This window comes from Myxine glutinosa, chromosome 1 (genome assembly GCF_964187855.1).
Source record: "Myxine glutinosa chromosome 1, kmMyxGlut1.1, whole genome shotgun sequence".
Taxonomy (NCBI): domain Eukaryota; kingdom Metazoa; phylum Chordata; class Myxini; order Myxiniformes; family Myxinidae; genus Myxine; species Myxine glutinosa.
Genome location: NC_136261.1, coordinates 374,597,542 through 374,624,300, shown reverse-complemented (window position 1 = coordinate 374,624,300; position 26,759 = coordinate 374,597,542). Strand labels below are relative to the sequence as shown.

General features: G+C 44.3%; 1 protein-coding gene across 1 annotated transcript in view; it reads left to right on the top strand.

Annotated features, from left to right (window-relative positions):
* Window positions 1-500: 500 nt before the first annotated feature.
* Window positions 501-26,759, top strand: part of LOC137415555 (guanine nucleotide-binding protein G(i) subunit alpha-1) — a 41,908-nt gene continuing 15,649 nt past the window's right edge. Inside the window, exons 1-6 of the mRNA XM_068101154.2 lie at window positions 501-905; window positions 2,554-2,596; window positions 2,719-2,860; window positions 3,180-3,337; window positions 13,038-13,166; window positions 16,587-16,716. Of these exons, the coding sequence (XP_067957255.2) occupies window positions 788-905; window positions 2,554-2,596; window positions 2,719-2,860; window positions 3,180-3,337; window positions 13,038-13,166; window positions 16,587-16,716 (720 nt within the window). The 5' untranslated portion in view covers window positions 501-787. The remainder of the gene's footprint in view (window positions 906-2,553; window positions 2,597-2,718; window positions 2,861-3,179; window positions 3,338-13,037; window positions 13,167-16,586; window positions 16,717-26,759) is intronic.

The following is a 26,759-nucleotide window of genomic DNA, read 5'->3' as shown; positions in this document are numbered from 1 at the left end:
GGAAAGATGACAAGTTGAGTCAACCCACCTGGTGTTAATGTTGTTTAATGGTCGAAAAGGGCTCAAACTCAAGACCTGAAGATCTGAAGCAGCCACCTGAACCGTTAATGCAGCATCAGGCTTTCTCTCAACGGTGAAGAATGACTTGTAAAATTATCATAACCAGATCCGGATCTTCACAACTTTTTGTTCACTAACTTGTTCACTAACAAACAAAGAGACAGACAGACAGAGGTAAAAACATAACTCGTCGTACTTCATTTAGCACCCTTAAATGGTCGTGCGCTTCATGCCCGTTCAAAGCAGGTAAAGACAGGTTGACAACACAGTCACCATATTTACCTATTCATGAGGCATACAATATTTATGTCGTGACGTCAGTGACGAATCACGTGATGCTCAGGAGAGAAACCGCGCGCACCTTGAATCGCAAACTCCGCCGTGAGTGGCTGCGGCGCGAGTGTGCCGACCAATCAACGTCACGGTCACCTCCCACCCTTGCTTGCTCGTGACGTCATGACGCGGCTCGATAAAAGAAACGAAGCGGGTGCCGCTCTTGTTATTCGCGCTCGTCGCTCTCCGTTCGTGTGGGCGTGGTCCGGCTAAGGTGAGCAGGCTTCCCCGAGCACCGCACGCACACGCCGAGCTCCGTTTACGTTGCCACGCCCACCCGAGCAAACTTTCCAACTTGTTGCCAAGTTGGCGCGGCGCGTGCGCGCGTCACCGCTCGCGCGCAGCCAGGGCGCATCTCCCTCCTCCCGAGCGCCGATCCCTGCCCGTGGCCATCATGGGCTGCTCCATCAGCTCCGAGGACAAGGTGGCCGTGCAGCGCTCCAAGCAGATAGACAAGAACCTCCGCCAGGACGGAGACAAGGCGTCGCGGGAGGTGAAGCTTCTCCTTCTCGGTGAGACGTCCATTGTGTCCCGTCCAACGTGCGGCTCGAGCTCCCAATAATGGATGCGGTGCGAGCGCTTTGTGTTGTACGACACCGGTAATTGTGTCGTGATGAACTTCCCATTGTGTTGTAAATCCAAGGCGGTGATCATTTTAGGAGCATTTTGTAAAATGTTTTTAATTCTTCCTTTCCAGGGTGAGAGTTGGGTTAGGGTTGGGGAGGGGGCGGTGGGTTGTGCAAGTCACACCCCACCCCCCACCCCCCACCCCCCACACCCCCCCCTCCCCACTCTAATCTCCTTGATGGATGATTCTGATTGATTGGATTAATTAATTATATTTGCTAATGCCCGACCGCTCTGCATTTTGATTAAATCGAGCACGAGGTCTTTTGTCCTCGACAATTTGTAAAAGTGGTTCTATTCTATCCCGATGTTATCTTGCCATTGTATTTGCACTTTATTCTGTTGTCTGTCTGTCTCTGTGTCTGTGTCTGTGTGTGTCTGTGTATGTGTGTCTGTCTCTGTGTATGTGTGTGTGTCTGTCTCTGTGTGTGTATGTGTCTGTCTCTGTGTATGTGTCTGTCTCTGTGTATGTGTCTGTCTCTGTGTATGTGTCTGTCTCTGTGTATGTGTGTCTGTGTATGTGTGTGTCTGTCTGTGTGTCTGTCTCTGTGTATGTCTGTCTGTCTCTGTGTATGTGTGTCTGTCTGTGTATATGTGTCTGTCTGTGTATATGTGTCTGTCTGTGTATATGTGTCTGTCTGTGTATATGTGTCTGTCTGTGTATATGTGTCTGTCTGTGTATATGTGTCTGTCTGTGTATATGTGTCTGTCTGTGTATATGTGTCTGTCTGTGTATATGTGTCTGTCTGTGTATATGTGTCTGTCTGTGTATATGTGTCTGTCTGTGTATATGTGTCTGTCTGTGTATATGTGTCTGTCTGTGTATATGTGTCTGTCTGTCTCTCTGTGTGTGTATGTCTGCCTCTGTGTATGTGTGTCTGTGTATGTGTGTGTCTGTGTCTCTGTGTATGTCTGTCTGTCTGTGTATGTGTGTCTGTCTGTCTCTCTCTGTGTGTGTCTGTCTGTCTCTCTCTGTGTCTCTCTGTGTGTGTGTGTCTCTGTGTGTGTGTGTCTCTGTGTGTGTGTGTCTCTGTGTGTGTGTGTGTGTGTGTGTGTGTGTGTGTGTGTGTGTGTGTGTGTGTGTGTGTGTGTGTGTCTGTGTGTGTGTCTGTGTGTGTGTCTGTGTGTGTGTCTGTGTGTGTGTCTGTGTGTGTGTCTGTGTGTGTGTCTCTGTGTGTGTCTCTGTGTGTGTCTCTGTGTGTCTCTGTGTGTGTCTCTCTCTGTCTCTCTGTGTCTCTGTGTGTGTGTCTGTCTCTGTGTGTCTCTGTCTCTGTTTGTGTGTCTGTCCGTCTGTGTCATTTATACCAGTCAAATATTTGGAATTTCTATTTTGTGGAGACCGGACCGCTTTGTGCACATCATGCAGATAGCAAGTACATTGCGGTTTATGGCAGACAAATGCATCGCAATGCGGGGTTTGAACCTAGCATCCCCACGGTGTGACCCAAATGCTCAGACGTGCCGTGTCGGCTAGCCCAGAGAAGGTGCCGTGTTGAATTCCAAGTCATACTGACGCAACACTACCACCCACAGGAGCTGGCGAGTCTGGGAAGAGCACCATTGTGAAGCAGATGAAGTAAGTGGCTTTGTGTTGAGCATCGACTCCGTTGAACCTCATTTTACGTGCCGAGCGAGAGGCCTCGATGCCGTTTGGAACGTGATTTGGGTTTTGATATCCGAACCTTCCCTCCCTTCCAGGATCATCCACGAAGATGGATACACCGAGGAGGAGCGCAAGCAGTACAAAGCGATAGTCTACAGTAACACGATCCAGTCAATGATCACTATAATCCGGGCTATGGGCAGCTTGCAAGTCGAGTTTGGGGACACATCTCGAGCGGTGAGGGCCTTTCTTTCCTAATTGGTGGTTGTCTTGTGCCTTTTGTTCTCCCTCCCTCACCTATTGTTTGGACAAATTCGGAAACTTTAGTTTGGAGGAGGAGTATCTTGCACAGACTGCATGCTTTGAGGCCTAGCAGAAGGCCTGACATTATCAATACACCATAACTGTGATTGGGTGTCCGCCCTGGAATGGTTGTCCCATTCTTGGCGAGAGAAAGCGTAGATCGTGCAATGTAAACTCGTTCCTGCTCTTTAATGAAAGGGGCGATGACCAAACTGCCTGCAACTTGCTGACCTTTGTCATCGCATCGTTTCAGGATGATGCAAGGCAACTTTTTGTATTGGCTGGATCGGTCGACGAGGGCATCATGACTTTGGACTTGGCCGCAGTTGTGGCTCGCCTGTGGACCGACAAGGGGGTGCAGAGCTGCCTGCTGCGGGCACGCGAATACCAGCTCAACGACTCCGCCGCTTAGTAAGCTATTGCCTCATCCGTGAAGGCCACAGATTGGCTGGCACCGGCGAGAAGATGTTTTGTCTACTTTCATGCATCCCGCATTCCCCCACAACCCCTCCCCAGTATTTTATATGACAATATTTTCAAATCTCAATATTCTTTGCTTGGGCTTTTTTTTTTTTTGTGTATACAGAGTCGAAGCTCGTGAAAGTGCTAACATTTATCAAACAAACAAACAAATCAAACAAACAAGCAAACAAAGTATATAAAAAGGGGAGCGGCCGACAAGATGGGGAGAGAAGGGGAGGAAGCACCCAAACGCAACATTTGAGAGCAGGGACATCGGGAGATGTGTGGGAGGGAGTGGGCCTGGGGAGAGGCAGGATAGGCATAAAACGCAAGGACACCAAGGACTTCCAGGAAAGAAGTCGGCACCTCAAAAAAGTGGATTTGGGGTGAAATTAGCGGGGGTAGAAAAGATCAAGGTTTTGGATTGGGGAAGATATAAAGAGATGGTGGTGAACAGCCGTTATAAAGACCTGGAGGGAGGAGTGGGATTGAAGAGAGTGAGGGAGTTTGTTCCAGAGTCGGGAGAAAAGAGGAATGAAGGAGTGAAGGTGAGCAGAGAGTCTTGATTTTGGCAGTTTAACCATAAGAGGGTTGCTGGCAGATCTTGTGCGACCTGTAGGAATATTTTGGGGACAGAGCCCAGAGAGAGCTGGGGGAGCAAGGCCGGAGAGGAGTCTGTGGAAGACGGAAAGACCACCAAACCTGCCTGCGATGAGTAAGTGAAAGGCCCTCGGAGATAGCGTCATTGCGGGAGATTCCAATGATTCTGAACGCTTTGGTTTCAACAGCGTGAAGACGAGCTAGGTGTGAGGCAGGAGCACCAGCCCAGAGGGGAGAGCAGTACTCCATTGAGCTGCGGATGAAAGCCTTGTATGTGGTGAGGAGCTCAGGTGTGCCAAGGAAGGACTTCGCACGGCGGAGGATGCCCAGTCGGCGACTGGCTTTGGAGGCCAGCTTGGAAATGTGGTTTTCCCAGGAAAGATCATGGCAGATAGTGAGACCCAAAAGCTTGAGTGACAGAACTTCTTGGAGAGGATTATTCAGAACCTAGATGGGAGGGTTGTCCAGTCGGTCTTTTCGGAGAGACATCGTAAGAGTGTGAGTTTTGCTTGTGACATTACCCTCCAATCTACGAGCAAATCGGATATAGTTTACCCTGACTTTGATAAGCATTTAAGATTCTACAACTTTCCTCATAAAAAAAAACAAAAACTTATTGATCTGGAACTTCCTTTATCTGTCGGCCAACGTATGCGTGCGGCTCTGCCCTGCTCCTCCTCCAAATTGATACCCTTCATTACCTTAAACATCTATATCAGATCCAAGTGGGTCAGCACAAAGGGAGGAGTATGTGTAATCATTCGCCAAATTCCTGCCACCTTCAGTCAAATGCAAGGCCTGGCTGGTGGGCACATGAAGGGTTTGGACCAAATGATGTTCCCTGGCTAACTGCACCGTTCCAGTTGAATTGGGGCTGTTAAATAAGTGATATAGATTCGAGATAGAGAAGACGAAGGTGGTTTTGGCATGTGGTGAGAGCCATGAGGTTTGTAGTTGAGGGTGAACGACCAAGAGATGTAAACCGAAAAGACTTGGAACAATGCAATCAGTCGAGACGTTCAATTGTTTGGGGTTAATGGAGGTGGATGCTTTTTATAGGACGGAGTAGAGACGTGCCATCAGCCGACCAACCTCCTAATGCAGGATAATGTTAGTAGTAGTGGTAGTAGTAGGTTTCCAAGGACCAGTGCTGGAAGACGGGTCCTCCATTTTGAAGTTCTTCCGAGGGACAGCACGCCTATTGATCCCTCTCCCTTGCACGTAAAACACCTGGAGTCGAGATACTCAGAGCACGCGAGGAGGTTAAAAAAATTCTAGCTTTTGGTATGCTTTTCCGTACAAAGCGCAAAACTGTTTCGCAAATTGATGAAAATTTTACTTCCAAGTATCTGAGGTCGTGAGAAATATCAGTCTTGGCTCAATGTTTCCTGTTCACCTGCTGCAGCTAGTGCTTCCCAATTTGTAACCTTTTCCCCAGCAAAAGCTCGAGATGTTGCTTGGTACGTGCTAATCGGAACGGTTCACGGTTAATGAGACCGCATTAAAAGTCGAGGCCCAAATTGCCGAGCAGCAAATGGAAATTGATTGCACGTGCGCGGAAGTGTCAATTTTGTTTCCGGCAATTGATATTGCAATGTCCGTCGGCAACGTTGCACTCAATTTGTGTATCTGTGCGATTTCATCGGCTTTGCTGTCGTGTGGAGTGCACCTTTTTTTGGAGGTAATTACGTTAACCTGGTGTTTATGGCTCAAAATGAGTAATGGTATTTAACGGGGATCGTGCAGCCGCTTTATCTACTGATTGCAGTGGGACATCTTCCGACAAGGGGAAGCCCATGTGCATGGAAGGAGCTGGGAATATCTAAAGATTTATTAAATAAAATGTAATGCTCCAATTATCCTAAATGCTGCAGCTCCGAGGCTCTCTGTCATTGTCTAATTTATGGTTGTAGATGAGTTGCAACGGGCAGGTTAAGTTGATGAGGGGTTCGGCGGTGAGATGAGCCAAACGTAATTGCTCCGCCAGTTTCATCGACTGTCTAGTGTGGTTCTACTGCCAAATGGGGTCACGTATCAAGACTTCCTTCCCCCTTTCCTCTCCCAATTTACTTGTGGTGCATTTGTGGAGCGTTTTGAGAGATCTTGAAGCTGTTTGAGAATCCAGTGTGGATCCAATTTCATCCTGCATTAGTGCTGCAAATGCAAGTGGTGGCCTTCGGAGGGAGTTGTGGTCTCCCCACGGAAGGGTGTTGAGTGCATTTGCCAAGATAATAGATGTTTGAATTAAGGGATTGATCAAATTATTTTGTACCAAACTATTTGCATAAACTTTGGTGATTGTATTGGTAACGGGGTTGAAAATATGGTTCATCTATTTTGTTCATTTTGGTCAGGTCATGGACGTATTGATCACTTATAAATTGAATGCCATACGATAATCTTTGCAGAGCGTTCGTGCCGCCGAATTGGTTCCGTGGCAGATTGGTTATGCAGGACAGCTTGGTTGCGCTGGCCTGACTGGTCAGGTGTTGCCTTCCCTTCAGTTTGGCCAGGAATTGCTAATTTTGGCTAATCTGTTCAGGGTGTCGGTGATTCTCTTCAGGAAGGATACCAACACATTGCTACCGAATGGGTCGTCCATCCGAGGGATGGCGTCCACTATGATGCCTCGCCTTGCCGGCGAAGCTCCAGTATAGCAGTTTATAGCTGGGTTAGGATTCAAATTTTGTTGGCGCTCTTGATGCAAACCACCAAGTGGTAGGAAGTGGGTAAAAAAGAACCGCCAAGGGAATATTACTTATGGTGTTGGGACACAACTCCTATGACGTGGCATGAACTCAACATGGGTATGGAACTGTTCTGCAGGAAGGTGGCACCATCCGTCCACAAATAATTTAATTTCACGTTGCCGTTGGTTTGATGAGGTGGAAACTGCTGTCTTGAGCACCTCTTCAGACAGTCCCACAAATTATATATCTCTGGGGTTGAGTTCTGGCGATTGGGAGTGCTATGAAAGATTGGTAACTTCATCGTCGTGTTTCCGCAAGGCACGTGGTGACATGTGCTGTGTACTAGGAGCATTGTCCAAAAGGACAACCGTCCCAGCAGGGAAGATATGCTGCATCATGGGATGCAGATGAGCGCTCAGGACTAACGTAGCATGCTGCATCAGCCCTGCCCTCTAATGGAAGGAGCGGACCCAGGAAATGCCGCAACCAATTCCCTAAACCATTATTGAACCGCCAGATCGTTTTACTGTTGGGACGAGGCACTCTGGGCTGTTGAGCTCCCGTGGCTCAACGTGTGCACGTGTCCATTTGTGGAGGAGATGGTGAAAGATGACTCGGACCATATCACGGTCCTCCACTGGTAGCAGTCCATTGCCTATGCTCCTTGCACCATAAACGGGCATTGCTTAGTCTGGTATCCTGCCCTGTGGAGTTCCCGTCTGACCTTTTTAATTGATTGAGGATGCTCACGACCCACGTCAAACTCCGCTCAGTTTTTCTGCCATTGCTCTCCTGTTTCACCTCAGTCCAGACTAATGCTTGGCGATTGTGTGGTTCCGCCCACTGTTGCCATTCGATGTCTTTCCTTCTTTTTCCCAGGCTGGCATTACCTTCGAGGCCATTCCTCGTGACACGTTAGCAATTTCCGCGTCCTTTGTCCCTGAAGCACCTGCCAAACATGCACCAACATTTACAACCTGTCAGCAGTTACTGAGGTCTCCTCTTGCAACCATTCTCGCTCTTAATACTGGACTCCAGCTGCAGGCCGCAGTCTGCACATGCACTCATACATATACATACATACCGTAGTTTTTGTTTTAAGACTGGAGGTTTTAAGACTGTTTTAAGACAATTGCGAAAGGATTTGCATATATCGCGTGGCACCACCATACTTTGCATATATGCTGTATGACTCATATACCCTGGTGTTTCCTTTATTTATATATATATATATATATATATATATATTCTCTTTTTTGTCCAATATCTATACCTGTTGCATGGTGTCTGTGGTGATACAAATGTCGATTTGTACTTTATTTTGGGTATAAAGTCTCGGAAGAGTCCAATTTATTTGGGGTAGTGGGGAGGGAGGAGAGGTTGCAGCTGTTGATCATCAGACAATTGGGCAAATGGGAAATGAAGGGTGAGAAACTGATGCACCACAGCACAGGGATAGAAAGATATAGAATGGTCAGAACGTTGTCTTTGTGGATACAGTGAAGTTTATTTGTGAAACTTGAGATGTTTGGAAGTGTAGTGTACCGAAGGTTTAACCGATGAAGCGTGTGGCGCAGTGTGCAAAAGGCAACTGTTTTGGTGACACTTGTGGATCGATAACCTCTTTCTGATGTTGTTTTTTTTTTTTTCAAATAGTCGAGCACCAAAGTACCTTCTGAAACAAACGCCACCGAGACTGCACAAAGGGCATTGCCCGAGGCTCTTGGCCATTCCTGACAGCTGGTGGAAGATCGCTGCTAAGTTGATTTTGATAGGATTTCTCATTGATGGGGAAAAAAAAGTGTGTGTGTGTGTGCACGCGTGCGCGCAAACCGATTATCAGAAGCAAAGCTATTCATCCTGAATGTAATTGTGTTCTTGGTCTTTGCGATTCCGTTTACTTTCCCACCTGACTAAATGTACCTCTCAATCCGGAACTGGCTCGCTCCAATGGCGATTGATCACATCCTTTAGATTTATGCTGCATTTGGGGTTTGTTTTTTTTGGTTTCTTTCCAGAAATTGTGTTGTGACCATGTGTTCTCTCGATGGGCCTGCGATTAGGGGGTGCTTTATCTGCCTTTTGTTGTCCCTCGTGGGCTGGGGGGTGATAGGACGGTGCTGTAGAGTGATGGGTCATCGTCCCTTGGGCCTTCTCTTGACCCGTGTGTGCAATGTCACTTTCTCCAGCAGTGTTAATTGGTTCATTTCCCTCTATGTTGCTGCCTTCTTGGCACCTCGGCGTTTTCAGTAATGACGGTTGCCATTGCCTGGTGGCAGTGCTTGGGGTGTGGTCGGTCGGCGGTTGTTGCTAGCGAATTGCCGACAGATCACTGGGCACTCGGCCGTTTCCTTTCATCATGATTACTGTCCTGCAGACCACAACTTTTACTCTTCTTCAAATAAGTTCGCAAACGGCAATGCTATGGGGCCATTCCATCGATGCATTATTTACCGTATTTTCAATTCACCTCCTGTCATTGTTTACATTTGATCCATTGTTCGGTTTGTCTTCCCGGAGGCCTATTGGTCCTGAACCAGTCATCCTCGATCCATATGACCATTCCACTTTCACCTCTTCGGTGTGATCCCTCTTCAAGGACCAAATGGTTGGGAATAGTGCGATACCGCAGTCAAAAGATTTGATTTGTCCTGTGTGATCATGAGATCGTGCAAGCTTTTGTTCCCAGGAGTTGGGCGAGTCGAGGCATCCAAGGTCTGCGGTTTCAATCTGAAGGCAGCTGCTGTCTCCGAAGGCCGTTTGTTCTGACTAGTGCATAGGGAGACTCAGAAAATGTGAAGCTTTTCCCCTTGGAGTGATGTTTGTGGAAAAGCATTCGCAGCTTTGGAGCATGGCCTGTGCTGGAACCTAATTGTACCAGGAAACGTTGAATATCTCAAACATTGCACCAGATGTAAAAATCTATTTTCGAGGTTCTATTCATTTTTGCATTGCTTCTCGATCGTCGCACACAAAGGGTTTTAAAAATCGATTAAATTCTGCCTTTTCTTCGTAAATTAACCGATAGTCGGCCCTCCGCCGTAGGGAATATGGAAAGCAGGACCTGGAATAGGATTTGGACGAAGATTTATCGTGTCTTCACTTCGGCCTATGCAAACGGTCCTTGTTGTCTGCATCTAAGATGTTTGCCAGTGCAGGATGCTTTTGCACGTGATTCCTCGAGCAGAGGGATGGGTAGTTTGATTTCCTTGTGCGCACTGTCCGTGTTGCCACGGCTGCTTCCGTCTTGTTTTTTTTTTTTTCGTTTTTAGGGCTGTATGCCAGCCATTGACTTGTCCTCTTGTTGAGAGAAGTTTTTAAGCACTTGTAATTAGTTACAAGTTACGTGACACTTCTTTTAATTTAAGTAGATACTTGGGCCTCCAAGTGAGCAAAAGGTGACAGTGCACTGCATGGCTGAGTAGCATCATGCGTTTTAATGTGCCACCTTTTGACATTGTAAAACCTGACCATATAATGCATTGTACCCATGGAGCATGGTAGGGGATTCAATTAATTAATTAATTTTTTGGGGTCTGTGTCCTCAATTGAATGAGAATATGAATTGTCCTCAAATTTATTTTTTTTGGTATACAAGATCGAGGCTCGCGAAAGAGTTAACATTAATCACACAAAAAGTCAAACCAACACATAAAACACAAAATAAGGGGAGCGGTAGACAAGATGGGGAGACAGGGGGAAGGAGACAAACGCAACATTTGAGAGCAGGGACATCGAGAGAACTGTGGGAGGGAGAGGGCTTGGGCGTCCGGTATTATTTTAAAAAGAGAAGATTTATTTATTTTGAGTTTTTGAATATCATCCTATTGATGTATCTCCAAAATTTGAGGGAATTTCACTGAAAAAGTTGGTGCTGGTTCTAACCCCTGTTTTTGAATCTAGACTGAGCTCGAAACTGCCGTCTTGGTGTTACTTCGGATGGGGAGATTACTTGGTGTGTGCTGTCCTTAGGACAGCAGGGGAAGAGTGAAAGATTGGATGTTCAGCAACAGAAAAATCCATCAAAATTATGGATGTTAAACTGGGCCTCACCAGTTAGCATTAGTTGGTGCATGGTAAATATCCCCATGGTGTCCTTCCTGAAGAGTACGCGAGTCGCCACCGGCATCTTGACGAAGTTCCAAATTCTCACCTGACTTTCAGGTGAACGTCAGACCTGGTGGCTGGCCAGTAAGTCCGTGAAACACTTGGACCAAAATCGTTCCTTGAGACATGATGCCACAAAGTGGCACTAATTCGGACGGTCTTGGTAGTAATTGGTACTTCCTCGTTTACGGTTGTTCAGCCATTACTTTTTTTTATAATGTTGATCTTTCAAATCCGAGTTGAATGTGTCTGACTATTCTGATTGTCCTGGAGTGATCCTCCTGCCCTTGGACCCTCTCCTCTTCCCCTCCCCCTTGAATGGTTTGGGCAGCATATCGCTCACGCGGTCGCGTCTGCTCAGCAATTCCTTTGCCTGGTTCCCAGCAGGGTTATCTGTGGTATTTTGAAATATTCTTTCATGTAGAATTGTGTATTTCATATTTTTAAAATTTCATTCCACCCTCCAATGAATGATCCTCTATACCAATAGCACTCACTTTGTGGGAATGACCCACAGCCGAGTACATTTATTGTCACAAATTTGATCTGCAATGGCTGACTGTTTCACGAAATGTCCAATTGGTAAGGAAAACACTGCACCCACAAAAGTTGGGCAGGATTAGCGTGAACCGTGAGGTTGAAGGCAAATTGATGGCAGTCAGTTTCTTGGAGGCCGTCTACATAATGTGTAGGCCAATATGCTTTGATTTTAATATCCCCCATCTTCTCACCGTAGATCCTATTTAGCTGACTGGTAGAACAAGGGATGAAATTGAGATGTGCTAACCTCCGTGGGAAGCAAGAGGCCAACGTTTCGGGCATTGGTCCTTTGTTGGAGCAAAAGGGTCTGCCACCTGAAGCCTCTTTCATGGCGGGTAGCAAGTCGAGACGTGTTGTCGTGTCTGTCTGCAACGTGTGTTCGTGGTTTGTGTAACAGCTTTTCCATGAGCCTGACAGCATGTACACAAATCGCATTGATTGGGTTTTCATTGGTGCATTACTGGAGGAACATATTCCTTCCTTTGTTTAAAAAAGAAAAGAAAAGAAAAAAAGCATGGGAAAATATCTTCCGGCTCAGCTTCCCCCCCCCCCCCCCCCCCACCCCACCCTCTCGTGTTCCTCCTCCCCATGCAATCTGATCACCATAACTACAAGCACACATCCCCTCCATGACAGACACCATCGCTACTCGCACCACAAACCCATTCCATCCCAAGCTCCACTCATTGGGAATGGGAAGGAATGGTGGCGTGAGGCCTGGAGTGAATAGATACCTACAATCAGGACTTCAATCGCAACACACGGGTGTTTTCTCGTATTTCCTTCTCTAATCCTGTCGAGCTGCTGTTGGAGCACCTTTCTCATTGGTGACTGTTTTGCCTGCATCCAAGAATATAATGCAGTGAAATGTTGCAATGCTCGGCCAAGGTTTACACGATTTTGGCAACCACCATGTAAAGGGTGTTGGGCGTTTGGCTTCCTTCCCTCGTACTGTTTTCCAGGTCAGCGTTTGCTGTGACAGCGTTGGGGGCAGTGTTGCACTTCTGCGGGTGGTCGTCGTAAGATTAGCATTTCAAAACCGGTCCAAATGAGGATGGTCTTCCAGAGCTTGGTGGCAATTTTCCCTTATCGTTCCTTTTGTGATTGTTACCATAGCCAGAGGAGAGGGCAATCCATTTGAGGCTGTCTGTCTGCACAGAATAAATATGATTTTCTCTGCAACCGTTGGTCTGATTGACAGGAAATTTTCACCATAGGAGCGCCTCTTCCTGTGGAATTTTAAAAATAATTATGACGTCATAGGTCACGTGGTCGCCATCTTGGAAAAAACGAAAAACTTTGCACCTCTATCTGTTTGCATCACAAAAAATTGACATGGCTCACTGTAAAGAACTCTCCATGGGGAATATCATATGTTAATGAGTGTCATAGTTGCCTCCATTATGACGTCACAATTTGACGAGTACAAAACTTCATCCGATCAAGATGAAATTTCTTGAGCATCGTCTGGGGATAAATTCGTGGAGGAAAAATAATGATGTCATCGGTCACATGGTTCGGCCGCCTTATTTGTTTTAACACAAGCCGTAAAAATCACTAAAACATGTCCTGGTGAGGGTCTGCAATCTGATTGCTCTTGTTTCAAATTCCATCGCAATTCGGTTTATCTTGCATTGTTCCCACGTAATCCATTGCAATGATTTTTCTGTTCCTGAACATCCAATCTTTCACTCTTCCCTGCTTGCCCGCAGCTACCTGAACGACTTCGCAAGGATATCGCAGCCGGACTACGTGCCTACGCAACAAGACGTGCTGCGTACCCGCGTGAAAACCACCGGAATCGTCGAGACTCGCTTCACATTCAAGAATCTTCGTTTCAAGTGCGTTTTTTTTATTTTTTTTTATTTAAAATAACCATTAGATGCACTCTCATCGACACCGAACAGAATTTCATTTCAAATCTATAGCTTTGTGCGACCAAGGTTCCGCTTGCCTGTGATTGGCCATGCAAACTGTCAGCCGGTATGAGGAATGATGCTTGGGATGGAATTTATAGAAATTTAAATGTGAAAGGTAATGAACACGTTAAACTGTTCATAATGGGAACCTGTATTCGATCTGAGAATTATCTGTGGGAATTAGAGTAATATTCAAACGAGTCACATTGGATCTTGCAGTCATAAAAGGAAATAAAATGTTAATGATGGTAAGTGTTGAACGAGGCCCTACAAATGGCTCAGGTTGAGTCATAATGCTCGGCTATGGAATAAACAAGAGATGAGACCTACGTTGACATCTATCTATAATTCCAGTAATCTCTGTACGTCTGTACGTTTGTACGTTTGTTTGTTTGTCTGTGACCGCTGTTTCTCGACAACTACCGGTCCGATATACTTGAAACTTGCCAGGTATATTGCTGGGGACCCGAGGATGTGCCTTTTCAAGGTTTCATATTAATCGGACAATTACTTACCGAGCTATGTCCAAAAAACGATTCAACCAATCGGAGAGCAGCGAACGATCGCGTGTGCCGAACGTGGAGGACACACTCTGCCTCGGATGGCACATTTGAGAGCGTATTCATTTATTTCACGTTTGCAAACTATGTTGGCGTTAAACTATGTTTTAAAACTAATAAAACCGAATTTGCGATTCATTCGCTTTCCTGCGCGTTTGTGCACGCGATGGCGATTTCTTTACCAAACTCCGGAAGCCGTTCGCTTTGGACCAAACCATTGCATGTAAATAGAGGGGGGGGATTGTCACCGTACTCGCAAGCCGTTCGCTTTGGACCAAACCATTTCATGGGGGGATATAATTTTAGATATAGATATAGTACGGGCAATGCCCTAGTTTGATTAATTTCCAGAGAAGACTAAGGCTATAGGAATATCGTTGGCTTATGAAGATAAAACTAGGCCAATGCAATTCCAGTTTGTAGCACGGTGGCCAGCAGCACATCAGCATGGACGGGGAGCTAAACCTTGATGTTACGAAAACTGGCAGCAGAGTTTTATTCACTCTGCCCCGGATCCTCTTGCAGTAGTGAGGCTCATGGAATAGCAAGGCAGATTTGACAATAGGGCTATCAAAGGAATTGATGCATTTGATAAGCATAGGCAGGAAGTGAAGCAGGGAGTGAAAACAAACTAGCAAGTAAGAGTGTTGTGTTGTGAAGGGTTAATCTATATTGTAAAACAAGTGTCCGTCTGTCCATCCCCAAACTACTCCCTCAGTCTTGGGGCTCACCCCACCAAACCTCCTGTGGAATGTTTTGGGGTCTCATCGGGTGTTGTAATGTGGGTAGGAAGGAGGCTTCATAAATTCCTCAATAAAATTATAATTTTGAAATACCATCGTTGCGGAACTGCTGCTGAACCGGAAGTGAACAAAATGGCTATTCGCTGATTTTTCTTTTGATTTTTTTTTCCGATAGTCGTGATTTAACATTATATTTATAATTTTAATACCATAGTATTAATTTGCGATTGGAATTAAAATGTAGAGATGGTGAGGGAATGACGTAAGGGTTTCCATCCGTGGCATCCGTGGATTCTCCATGTGCAGTTTCACCATTGCTTGGATATAGCAACATCCAGACTGGGTACGGTTTGTTTATTTATTTATTTATTTATTTATTTTTTGTTTGTCCTTCATGAACCTAGTGTCAATGTCTGATATCCGACTGAAGGTGGCACAGGAATGTTGAATTTATTGGGTCATAGTTTGCCAATCGCCGTTTCCGCATTGGTCGTTTGCTTTTGGCGTCCCCCCTGTGCATAGCTAGTGGTGTAATAAAGGTCATGGGGATGACTAGATTGTTGTGCACTGCTTGCATGAGTCCTGGAGGGAGGAGTGGGGCAGCACCTTTGGAAGGTGGCTCCATAGACTGAAGCAGTGAGGAATAAAATCGATGGTGTGCAACTGTGCTTCGGCCTCGTGCTGGGATAGTCCAATAATTTTGAACACCGACTCTTTTGATCTACCCACTCCTGGTCTGCCACTCATCCATCCACTCCTACATGGGCTGTCTTCCTGTTCCTCTTCAATACACTGTCGGTACGCCCTCTCGTTTGCTCCTTCATGAGCCGATATCTCTACGTGCAAATAAATATTTGCCCAAGTGTTTTGAAAATGCACCATTTGCAAGAATAATGGGAAATACAAACTAAAACTAGAACGGCACTCTGTAGAGCGCATGCCACCGCCAGGCTGAAGAGTTTGTTTTGTATCCCACTGATGGGCTGGATCTGGATTCAGACCTGAACCAAAATCGAATCGGCTTGTTCTTGTCACCAAACCAACCCATTCACCTAGTTTAGTCATAACTCGTCCATAACTTATTTAATATCTCACGACATATTGCTTTTCACCCGATCTCAATGGTGAAGAATCGCTTAAAAATTAAATAATTCTCGTATCCGAATCCATACTCTGATCTTCACCAAAATCGATTCGTCCTTGTCACACACACCCAACCTGTTCAAGTTTCATCCAAATCTCTCCAACTTTTTGAGATATCCTGCTACGTATCGTTTTTGGCCATATCTCCCCAATGGTGAAGAAACATTTTAAAAATTCTAATTGGCGAATCCGGATCTTCACCAAAATCTAATAATTTTGTCCTCGTCACATACACTACCTCTCTGCCAAATTTCGTCCAAATCCATCCAACATTTTGAGATCTTGTTCACAGACCAAGGGGAGAAAACATAACCTCCATCCACCTTTGGTGGCGTAGGTAACTAGGACAGCACACGGTAGAGCGCATGTCTCCATTAGGCGGAACAGTTTACATTTTGTATCCCACTGATAGGCCAGATCCGGGTTCGGATCTTCACCAAAATCCGATCTATTCCTCATTGTCACACACCCAACCTGTCCACAAAGTTTCTCCAAATCCGTCAAGAACCTTTTGGGATATTCTGCTCACAGTGGCGAAAACGATCTCTGTTCAACTTGGGTGGTGGAGGTAATAATACAAAAACCAACTACTGTGAAACTCGAGGGGAGGGGTGAGGGGGGGGGGGGGGGTGAGGGACCTTTAACGTCAAACAAATTGTTGTAAACTCCAAATAGTTTTAAACTTCCTGCCTGTTCTATTGAATTCAATCGAATTGCACAAATAGCTTCGTCTTTATCAGCGGTTTGGCAAGCTTGATATCGTCAGACTGAAATATTTGTCTGGTTAATTGCATAATGCACGCACTTTAATTAAACATGAACATAAACTTTGCTTATTTGCCAATGCAACGTTTGAGGATGAGTGGCGAAATTGCTTTTAACCTTCTGGATTTCAGGATGTTCGATGTGGGTGGGCAGCGATCGGAGCGGAAGAAATGGATTCACTGCTTCGAGGGTGTAACTGCCATAATCTTTTGTGTGGCTATGAGCGCTTACGACCTGGTTCTGGAAGAAGACGAGGAAATGGTGAGTTTTCTGCCAGAGTACCTCCAGTACTCGGAGGTTAAGTGGTAATTACTATACGAGTGGCTTGACCAGTTTTAGAATTGATGTCGCATCTCAAACATATGAAAAGTAATGCATTTGGTGTTCATAGTTATTTGAATGTGATGCTGTAGTTTGTAGTGTGCCAATACTTTAGCAGAAGCAGGCCTATAAGGTGACAGACACAGACACACACATTGATAGGCACAGACGAGGAACTTCACAATGCAGGAGGAAGCCATTAAGCCCATCAATCCTGTGCTCTGGTTGTTTGGTCATTCTTTCCTTTAAATGCCGAGCAACAAGTAAGGAAGTAGCGCATATTATTCTTGGGCTTTGGTACAACTCGGTCAGGGTTCGAACCTACGACCTCATCGACTCGTAGCCAACCCTCTATCCATTATTACACCGAGTCCGGAAGTCCCCACTGAAGCTGTGGATGTTTTGATTTGTTTTTCCAAAAGCTATGGAATATTCCACAAATACTTGATGGCTTCCTATTCCAAGTGCAGCATTCAAACTATTGTGCCATATTGGGTTGCCAGGACTTTTTGAAGGTTGCCCTTCCATTAGTCTCCGATAACATCGTATCTGAACAGCGCACAAGCTTAATGAATTTTTTTTTTTTTTTTTTTTTAAAGAGGAAGCTGTGGGAGATGCCCAAACCCCTGCTGTTCTGCATTTCGACAAAAATACTTGGCACAATGTTTCTCGTTGCTCAATCGCCGCATGCCAATCTGCTTCTCATCCTTGGTAAAGAAAAATGTGATATTTTTCCTGCTTTGTCCCCTGCTGATGCTACTTGGATAAACTGAAGCTTCTTTTTCTGCAATTAAGTGTCCTTTATGGGTATTCTTATGCATTCCCTGTTTATGGGAAGTGTGGATGAGTCGGCAAACAACTACCACGGCTTCCTTGTCGAAAGGTATTTTAAACCAATTTCAATGCTGGCTAGAAGAACAAAACAAATATATATATATATATATATATATATATATATATATATATATATATATATATATATATATATGTATATATATATATATGTATATGTATATATATATATATATATATATATGTGTATATGTATATATATATATATGTATATATATGTATATATATATATATGTATATATATATATATGTATATGTATATATATATATATATATATATATATATATATATATGTATATGTATATATATATATATATATATATATGTATATATGTATATGTATATATATATATGTATATATATATGTATATATATATATATATATATATATATATATATATATATATATATATATATATATATATATGTTGGGGTCCAAAGAGGTTTACCAGTGGTCAAAGTGGATCCAGTTGTGATCTCCCCCAAAATAGGAATTTGCTTTCTCCTCTGAAATTACACACACTATTTAGATGAAACTTAATCACAACCTTCATCACCCGTGGTGTACCAACGTTTGTTCATGACATTAAAATTAATCTGCCCCTTTGGGGATCTACAGGGGGTGGGGGAGTTGCCCCCCAAATGAGGTATTTGCTTTCTTCTCAGAAACTACACATGCAATTCTGATGTTTTATTGTTTTGTTTTTCTTCTTTTTTTTTTTTGTTGGTATACAGAATCCAGGCTCGTGTAAGAGCTAACGCATTGAACATGAAAACATGCACAGATACACAAAACATGCAATGAAGGGAGCGGGAGACAGGGAAAGGGTCGGCAATTTGATGAATGCACCTGCATGAAGAAGTAAATGTATTGTATTTGCCACATGTAGGGGCGCCCCTTTATATGAACTTTTCTAGAGCATTACTTGGTTCCTCCTAAGAACACAAGGGTAGTCCAGCATGCACATGAGATTTTTTGAATGTCCCTTCTCTAATGTTTGGCATTTTCTACAAGCTGTGGAATGTCAATTCTTTTCTACAGTTTTCCACATGGCACATACCATATAAAGGGACCTTTTCTCTGCCTTTGGCATTTTCGTCAAGAATACATGTTGCACTCGATGGGTTGGGTCACTAACATTGATATTTTATGCCAGCCTGACATTTGACGTTTTAATTTAAAAAAGAAAAAAAAGAACAAACTATCTGCTTCTTGCTTTTGACTGGTGATCCAATTCAGTGACCTAATGTGCCAATTCCTACAATTTCAGGTGAAGGATGAAAAATAATGATTTTGTGATGTTGACCTTTTGACCTTTTTTTTTTTTTTTTTTTTTTTTTTTTTTTTTTGTCTTCTCCATATTCTCATAATAAAGTTGTTGATAATTTGATATTTCAAATGGTAAAAAGTTGCAGGCTAGACAGACAAACACACACACACTTGGACACACACTTGGACACACACTTGGACACACACTTGGACACACACTTGGACACACACTTGGACACACACTTGGACACACACTTGGACACACACTTGGACACACACTTGGACACACACTTGGACACACACTTGGACACACACTTGGACACACACTTGGACACACACTTGGACACACACTTGGACACACACTTGGACACACACTTGGACACACACTTGGACACCCACGGAGACACACACACAATTGCAAAACCCTGTCACGCTGTGCGAGGATCAGGCTAATAAACTAAGGTACAAAGAAAGTGGTAATACATAATTTGATAATTCAAGGCAGCAAATGCTTTACATTTTCAGATGCTTTCTCATATTTGATTTGTATTTAAATAATTTATTTTCATCTTTTTAAAGTATGGAAAGTTCTATTTTAAGTATGGAAAGGGATCCGTGAATGTAAAGATGGTGGAAGTGAATGAGGTAGTGATGTGTGCAGTGCATTTAAGGATTGAAGTGGGAGGATGAGACGACAGACACAGATGAATCTACAATCGGGAGAATAAGGGTGCAAATGAATGCAGGTGGACAACCAGTCTGGACTTTGGGAGGGTGAGCAGGTGAGGGTTTCGAGTGGGATCCATACGCCCTGTGATGGCTTGGAGAGTATAGTTGGGCAGCTTTGTCGATTGATGGGGACAGACCGAACCAAAGCAGCAAATTTTCACCAGGTGTTCTTTTGGTCGATAGCTGTGATTTTTGATGGGTATCCACAATCTGAAAATACCTTCTATGATCTTATGACAACTTATGCAAATTGTATGCATTTTTATATACTAGTCATGGCCAAAAATATTGGCACCCTTGCAGTTTTTTTTCAAATGATGCACCATTTCCTCCAGAAAATTGTTGAAATTAAAAAATATTTTCATATCCACATCTGTATTTCTTTGGTTTGCAGAGGAACAAAACAAAAAAAAAGCTGAAAAAATTACTAAATCTTAGCTTATTCCACACAGAAATCCTAAAATGGCCTGGATTTCAAGCAGAACAATAATGTTAGCAATAATTGGATTTCAAGCAGGTGATTCTCCTTTACTTTGTAATTGAACTCACCTATGGTGAGTTGCAGGTGCCTGCAATATTAAAAAATCACTCATTCAACCAGTTTGAATAGAGGAAAGGAGTCATTCTGGTGTTTTGTGTCGGTGTGTACCGCAATGAGCATGGAGAAAAAGACAACCAGAGAATTGTCTGAGGAGGTCAGACACAAGATTGTAGCCAAGCATGGACAATCTCAAGGCTAAAAGTCCATATCCAGAGAAATTGATGTTTGTGTTTTCTGTACGCAATGTTATCAGGAAGTTTAAGGCCCATGGCACTGTTGCCATCCTCCCTGGACATGGCCGCAAGATAAAACTTGATCAAATATGGCAGCGAAGGATTGATCGAATGGTGGAGAAAGCACCTTGATCAACTGCCAAACAGATTCAAGCTGACCTTCAGATACAAGGTACTACAGTTTCAACTCGCACCATCTGTGTCAACTCCATGAAAGGGGATTCTGTGTTAGGAGATAAAGGTCAAAGCTGAGAGAGATATAAGAAAGCCCGACTGGAGTTTGCCAAAACACACCTGAACAAGCCAAAATCCTTGTGGGAGAATATCCCGTTGACAGATGAAACCAAATTAGAGCTTTTTGGGAAAGCGCATCATCTGTTTACAGAAAACAAAATGAAGCCTTCAAAGAACACACCTTCCCTACAGTCAAAGATGGAGGACGTTCAGTGATGTTTTGGGGTTGCTGTGCTGCCTCTGTCACTGGTGCCTTGAATGTGTTTAATGGGGGTAGAGGCACTGTTTCGAAGCAGACTAGCTCATCCCTCCCAGCCCTTTTTGTTCTGTGAAGAGAACTTTCTATATTTGTCTTGTTTCAATCCAAGGGGCTGGTTGTTCTGCTTTTGTTTTCTTTGTGTAGCCACCACCTCGAGTGGCCGTGTAGGCTTTGTGGCGGGCAATATCCCATTAAAAAAAGATTACAAGGCAATTTGGAGTGCAATGTTCAACCCAGCCATTTCTTTTTATTTTCTGATTTAAAGGGATATATTAAGTTCTGAATGAAAAAGAAAGGTTCTCTAATATCAACAGTGAAAGAATACCTTTTTGGTTTTGGAGACCAAATACTTTTGCCAATTTCAACTTGTTTTTAGAGAAAATTGTGAGTTATTTGAAAACAGTGCAAGGGTCCCAATATTTTTGGCCATGACTATATTTCGTCAATGTAGATTGGCAGCTTAAAATTCTTTGTGGTTGTATTCTGGTCTGTAGCACTGATTGTAAGAGTGTTTGTTGCTGAGTCTATTCACTTGTGGTCCAAATCCCAGCATGGTACGTGGCATGCGTCCAGTAATGCAACACGGCATCCTGTGGGTGGAATGTTTTCCATCACTTTTATTCTTAAGACAGAACATCTCTTTGCAAGCCTCGTTGACAGAGCTTAGGTCGCTGTTCCTGCCTTGGAGAAGGACAGTGAAGTGTTCTCGGAGTTTGGAATGGTTGGCATCAAAATTGACTTTGGTAAAGGGATTTGTTGCAACAAAAGTGAATGCCTCACTCATCTCGATAGCGTCCCCTCCACACTTGCCATGCTAGCTTTTGTTTTTGTTTTTTCATGTTATTATGCTAATTTTTTTATTTTAACTATGCTAAAAACATGCTAATTTTTTTTATATGTTCTTTTGGCTAGCTGGCCTTCCTCGCCCCCTCCCCTCCCCGTGGAAAGCTGATGTAGTCCCGCAGCCTGTGAAACTGGAAAAAAGTGCAAGGCCATGGATTTGTCATTTCCCAAAGCATGAGATATTACATTGTTATGAATGTAAGTGTGCCAAAAGCTACCCATATTTCTGCATGGGAGTGGTGGTGGCATGGTTAGCAGATAGCGGATGATGTAACTATCCAATCAGAATCGCATCGGTATCCACAGTGCGAGCAAGGCATTTGGGAGAGTCATTCTTCAAGGCGTGCTGCAGGTGAAGTGGTATTTTCATGTCTGTTTCCTTGTGGTTACATGTTGACATGTCTTTTTCAGATATTCTGACATTTGCTTGTGTACGAGCTGGTATAACATGTCTATCAGGGGGATAGTCTGTTGCCAATCTTGTCAGAAATGTGAAGAGTGCCTGCTTGTTTGGGAGGGTCACGAACAAACTCTTGCCAGTTTCCATGGATTTTGCTCTCGTCGGAAACCTCACTCCAAATGCCCTTTTGTATTTATTTATTTATTTCTAGCAGACGTTCAACAGAAATACAAGTTTGTGTGGCAAGGGTGCCTGGAGGGCGTGAATGGTGTTGGTGTCCTATTTTCTGAGGAGTTTGTAGACAGTGTGGTGAGTGTGACTAGAGTGTGATAGGTTGATGATGGTGAAAATAATGATTGGAAAGCTCTTGGTGAACGTCATCTCGGGATATGCTCTGCAGGTTGGTCGAAGCGATGAAGAGAAGGACAAGTTCTGGTGTGCGATAGAGAAGCTGATGGAAAACGTGAAAGATGAGGAAGTTGTTGTGGTAGGAGGAGACCTAAATGGACATGTGGGAAGGAGTATGGATGGTTTTGACGGAGTTCATGGGGGTTACGGGTATGGTGTGAGAAATGGAGAAGGTGAAAGGATTTTGCAGTTTGCTGATGGAGCTGATTTGTTGATTTGTAATACTCAGTTCCAGAAAGAGGATAATAAGCTTGTTACATACACGTCAGGTGGGTCGACGACAACCGTTGACTACCTGATGGTGCGTAGGCGAGATAGGGGGCTCCTCCGGGACACAAAGGTGATCCCGGGGGAGGAGGCTGTTTCACAGCACCACTTGGTTGTCTGCGACGTAAGAGTGAAAGGTGCGAGGAGTGCTCGGCGGGTGAAGTACCAACTGAGAATGAAGGTGTGGACGTTGAAAGAGGTGACAGTAAGGGAGGCATTAAAAGAGAGGCTGAGTAAGGTCAAGGATGATGTGGTTGAGCTTGAAAGTGGTTGGATGTCAATGAAAGCTAGTCTGTTGGGAGCCGTTGGTGAGGTATGTGGATGGACAAAAGGACCACCGAGGCACTCGGAAACATGGTGGTGGGATGATGAAGTTGGAAAGAGGATTGACGAGAAGAGGAAGAAGTTCAAGGAGTGGCAGAAGGCGAAGGGTACGGGAGCAGAAACAGCAGAGCATGAAAGTTATAAGGCAGCCGGGAAGGCTGCAAAGAAAGAGGTAGCAAAGGCACAGGAGGCATGTAGGAAAATGTTCGGAGAACGCTTGGATTCGGAAGAGGGTCAGAAAGCAGTATTCAGGATTGCAAAGCAGATAGCGAAAGAGAGGTGCGATGTGATGGGGGTGAGTTGCTTGAAGGATGAAGTGGGACAAATCGTTGTCGACCCAGATGGAATTAAAGGAAGATGGAAAAGATATATGGAAATGCTGTTGAATACAGAGAATGAATGGGATGGCAACATAGAGAGTAACCCAGTTTTAGGAGCGGCAGAGAAGATAACTGAGAAGGAAGTTGAGGAAGCGATAAAAGCAATGAAGGGTAGAAAAGCGGGAGGGCCGACGGGAGTTGTGGGAGATATGTTGAAGGCAGCAGGAAGTTGGGGTGTGAAGAGAATGACAGAGATCTGTAATCTGGTGGTGAAAGAAGGCCGCATTCCAGTGGATTGGGAACTGAGTACCCTCGTCCCTCTATACAAGGGGAAAGGTGACCCTCTGGAGTGTGGCTCGTACCAAGCGATAAAGTTATTGGAGCATGGAATGAAGGTATTGGAAAGGGTGTTGGAGAGGAGGATAAGGAAGAAAGTGAAGATCAACGAAATGCAGTTTGGATTCATGCCAGGAAGAGGAACGACAGACGTGCTTTTCATTGTGAGGCAGTTGCAGGAGAAGTACATGGAGAAGAGGAAGAAGTTGTTTCTTGGGTTTGTTGATCTGGAGAAAGCATTCGATCGGGTTCCACGCAAAGTATTGACATGGGCATTGAGGAAGTTAGGAGTGGAGGAATGGTTGATCAGAGTAGTGATGGCAATGTACAAAAGAGCGCGCACAGCTGTAAGGACGAAGGACGGGAACAGTGGTGAGTTTGAGGTGAAGGTGGGAGTGCATCAGGGTTCGGTACTAAGTCCACTACTATTTGTAGCTGTGATGGAGGTGCTGGCTCAGAACGTAAAGGAGGGTTTACCGTGGGAGTTGTTGTAGGCAGATGATCTGGTGTTGATTGCGGAAAGTATGGATGGACTGAAGGAAAAGATGAACACGTGGAAGGAATGTATGGAGACAAAAGGTCTGAAGGTGAATATCGGAAAGACGAAGGTGATGGCAAGTGGTAAAGCATGTGGTGAGGTGGAAAGAACTGGGAAGTGGCCCTGTGCTGTGTAGGAAGGGTGTCGGAGTGAACTCCATTCAATATACAATGTGCGCTGAGTGGGTTCATCAAAAATGTCGTGGTCTGAGAGGGTCATTAACCAGTGTGGCAGCTGCATTCAAATTTAAGGTGTGCACAGAGGGAGCTGCAGATGGAGGAAATGTTGAGTTGGATCTTGGAGACGGCGTGAAGCTGGAAGGTGTGAAAACATTTTGCTACCTCGGAGACATGCTGAATGGAGAAGGTGGATCAGACTCGGCAACGGTTGCTCGAGAGATGTGCATGGAAGAAGTTTCGGGAATTGAGTGGCGTGCTGATGAGGGGAGTGTCGTTGAAGCTGAAGGGAAAGGTGTATGCTGCATGTGTGAGAAGTGTTATGATTTATGGGAGCGAGACATGGGTAATGAATGTAGAGCAGCAACGAAGGTTGGAAAGGGTGGAAATGCGAATGGTTCGACGGATGTGCGGAGTATCGTTGAGAGAGAGGAAGACAAATGATGAATTGCGAAAGATGATGGGAATAGAGCCTGTGATTGATGCTGTGAAGAGGAACAGGTTGAGATGGTTTGGTCATGTGTTGAGGAAGGATGAAAGTGACTGGTTGAGAAGAGTGATGGAAATGAATGTAGAAGGAAGTAGAAGACGGGGAAGACCGAGAAAGACTTGGCTAAAGATGGTGGAAGAAGAAATGTGGGCAAGGGGGTTAACAAGGAGAGATGCAGAAAATAGGGCAAAATGGAGAAGATTGTCATGGGGACCGCAAGGCTAACCCCCGCTCTAGCAGGGAAAATGGCCTTAAAATGCATGTTGTTGTAGCAGACGTTTCTGCTGGTGACAAGTGTCCCATACTACAGTAACTCTTTTAGACTCGGCCATTTCCTTAATGATGCGAGGAACAGGCATCATGCATATACACCAAAATGTGACTTTCTCATTCAAAGGAAATGCACCACAACAGCACCATCTTAGATTTTGACATCTGGTTCCTTGAGGTTTCATCCAACTATCCTGTTTCTGACAGCTCGGTAGATGCGGCTTTTTATTTTATTTTTTTTATTTTATTTTTTTTCCTTGGCGTAACTTTCCTGTCTGAAAGAGATGGTGGACGTTGATGTTTCTCATGCTTGATGAAGTCCATGCCTTCATCTCTGTTCCACGTCACAGTATATAACTGAGAGAAGATTGTAACATTTGTCAGCATTGAGATCCACGCTGCCTGCTTCGTCTTCAATTTGACTGCTGGTCACCTTTAAAAGGGTAAGATTTCCTTATTGGCTCATGGACAGAAGAGTCCATCAACACATAAATCAATGGGATTGCCTGAAAATTTTGAAACTCCAATAACCTGTCATTATAATTAGAGAAGTTATTGAGCCGTTTCATAGCTCGTCTCTTGAAATCAGTTATGGACCTATTAAAGAAAATTTAGAAAAAAAATAAGCTGCCAATACTCCTTCGGTGAAATATTGAATAAAGATGCATATAATTTGCGGAAATTGTCATAGTGATTGGCCTTTTACCTATTTTGTGGCTACCTTTCTAAAATTAAAGGTATAGACCTAAAGAACACATGGTAAACTAGTACTGCACTCAGCCATAGGGTGAAGCACTTGTTTAGAAAGGGGGGGCAGGGGTGGATACCATTAGCCTTGGAGGGGATGGGGGGTGTATATATATATATATATATATATACATATATATATATTGAGACCTGGTAGGTCTCCATTTCATCTCCTGAAACCCACCCACGTGTGGCGATAGCAGCCAACAATAACTTGCACGCACACGAGGTGGAAACTTTGAGACCTGGGAGGGCTCCGTTCCACCTTCTGAATCCCGCAAAATGAGAACAACCAACTAGAGTGTATATCCACCAGACTGAGCAGTTTGTTTTGTATCCCACTGATAGGCCGGATCTGAATCCAGAACGGAACCAAAATCGAAGCTGCTTGTTGTCACCTCCCCAACTCATCCACCTAATTTTGTCACAACTTGTCCATGTATATTTGAAATATCGTATTTATATATCGTTTTTGGCCTCATCTCAATGGTGAAGAATCACTTAACTTTGCATCTGGATCTTCACCAAAATTGATACAATTCTTCCTTGTCACACACCCAACCTCTCCACCAAACTTCGTCCAAATCAGTCCACAACCTTGAGATATATTGTTCACAACAGGCAAACAGACAGGTGTGAAAACATAACCTGTCCTGTGTTCACATTCGATGGCAGAGGTAGAAATTGGTGCTTTAATGAAAATATGGCCTTGAGCTGCCTCCCTATTAGGAGAGGACATCAGGAC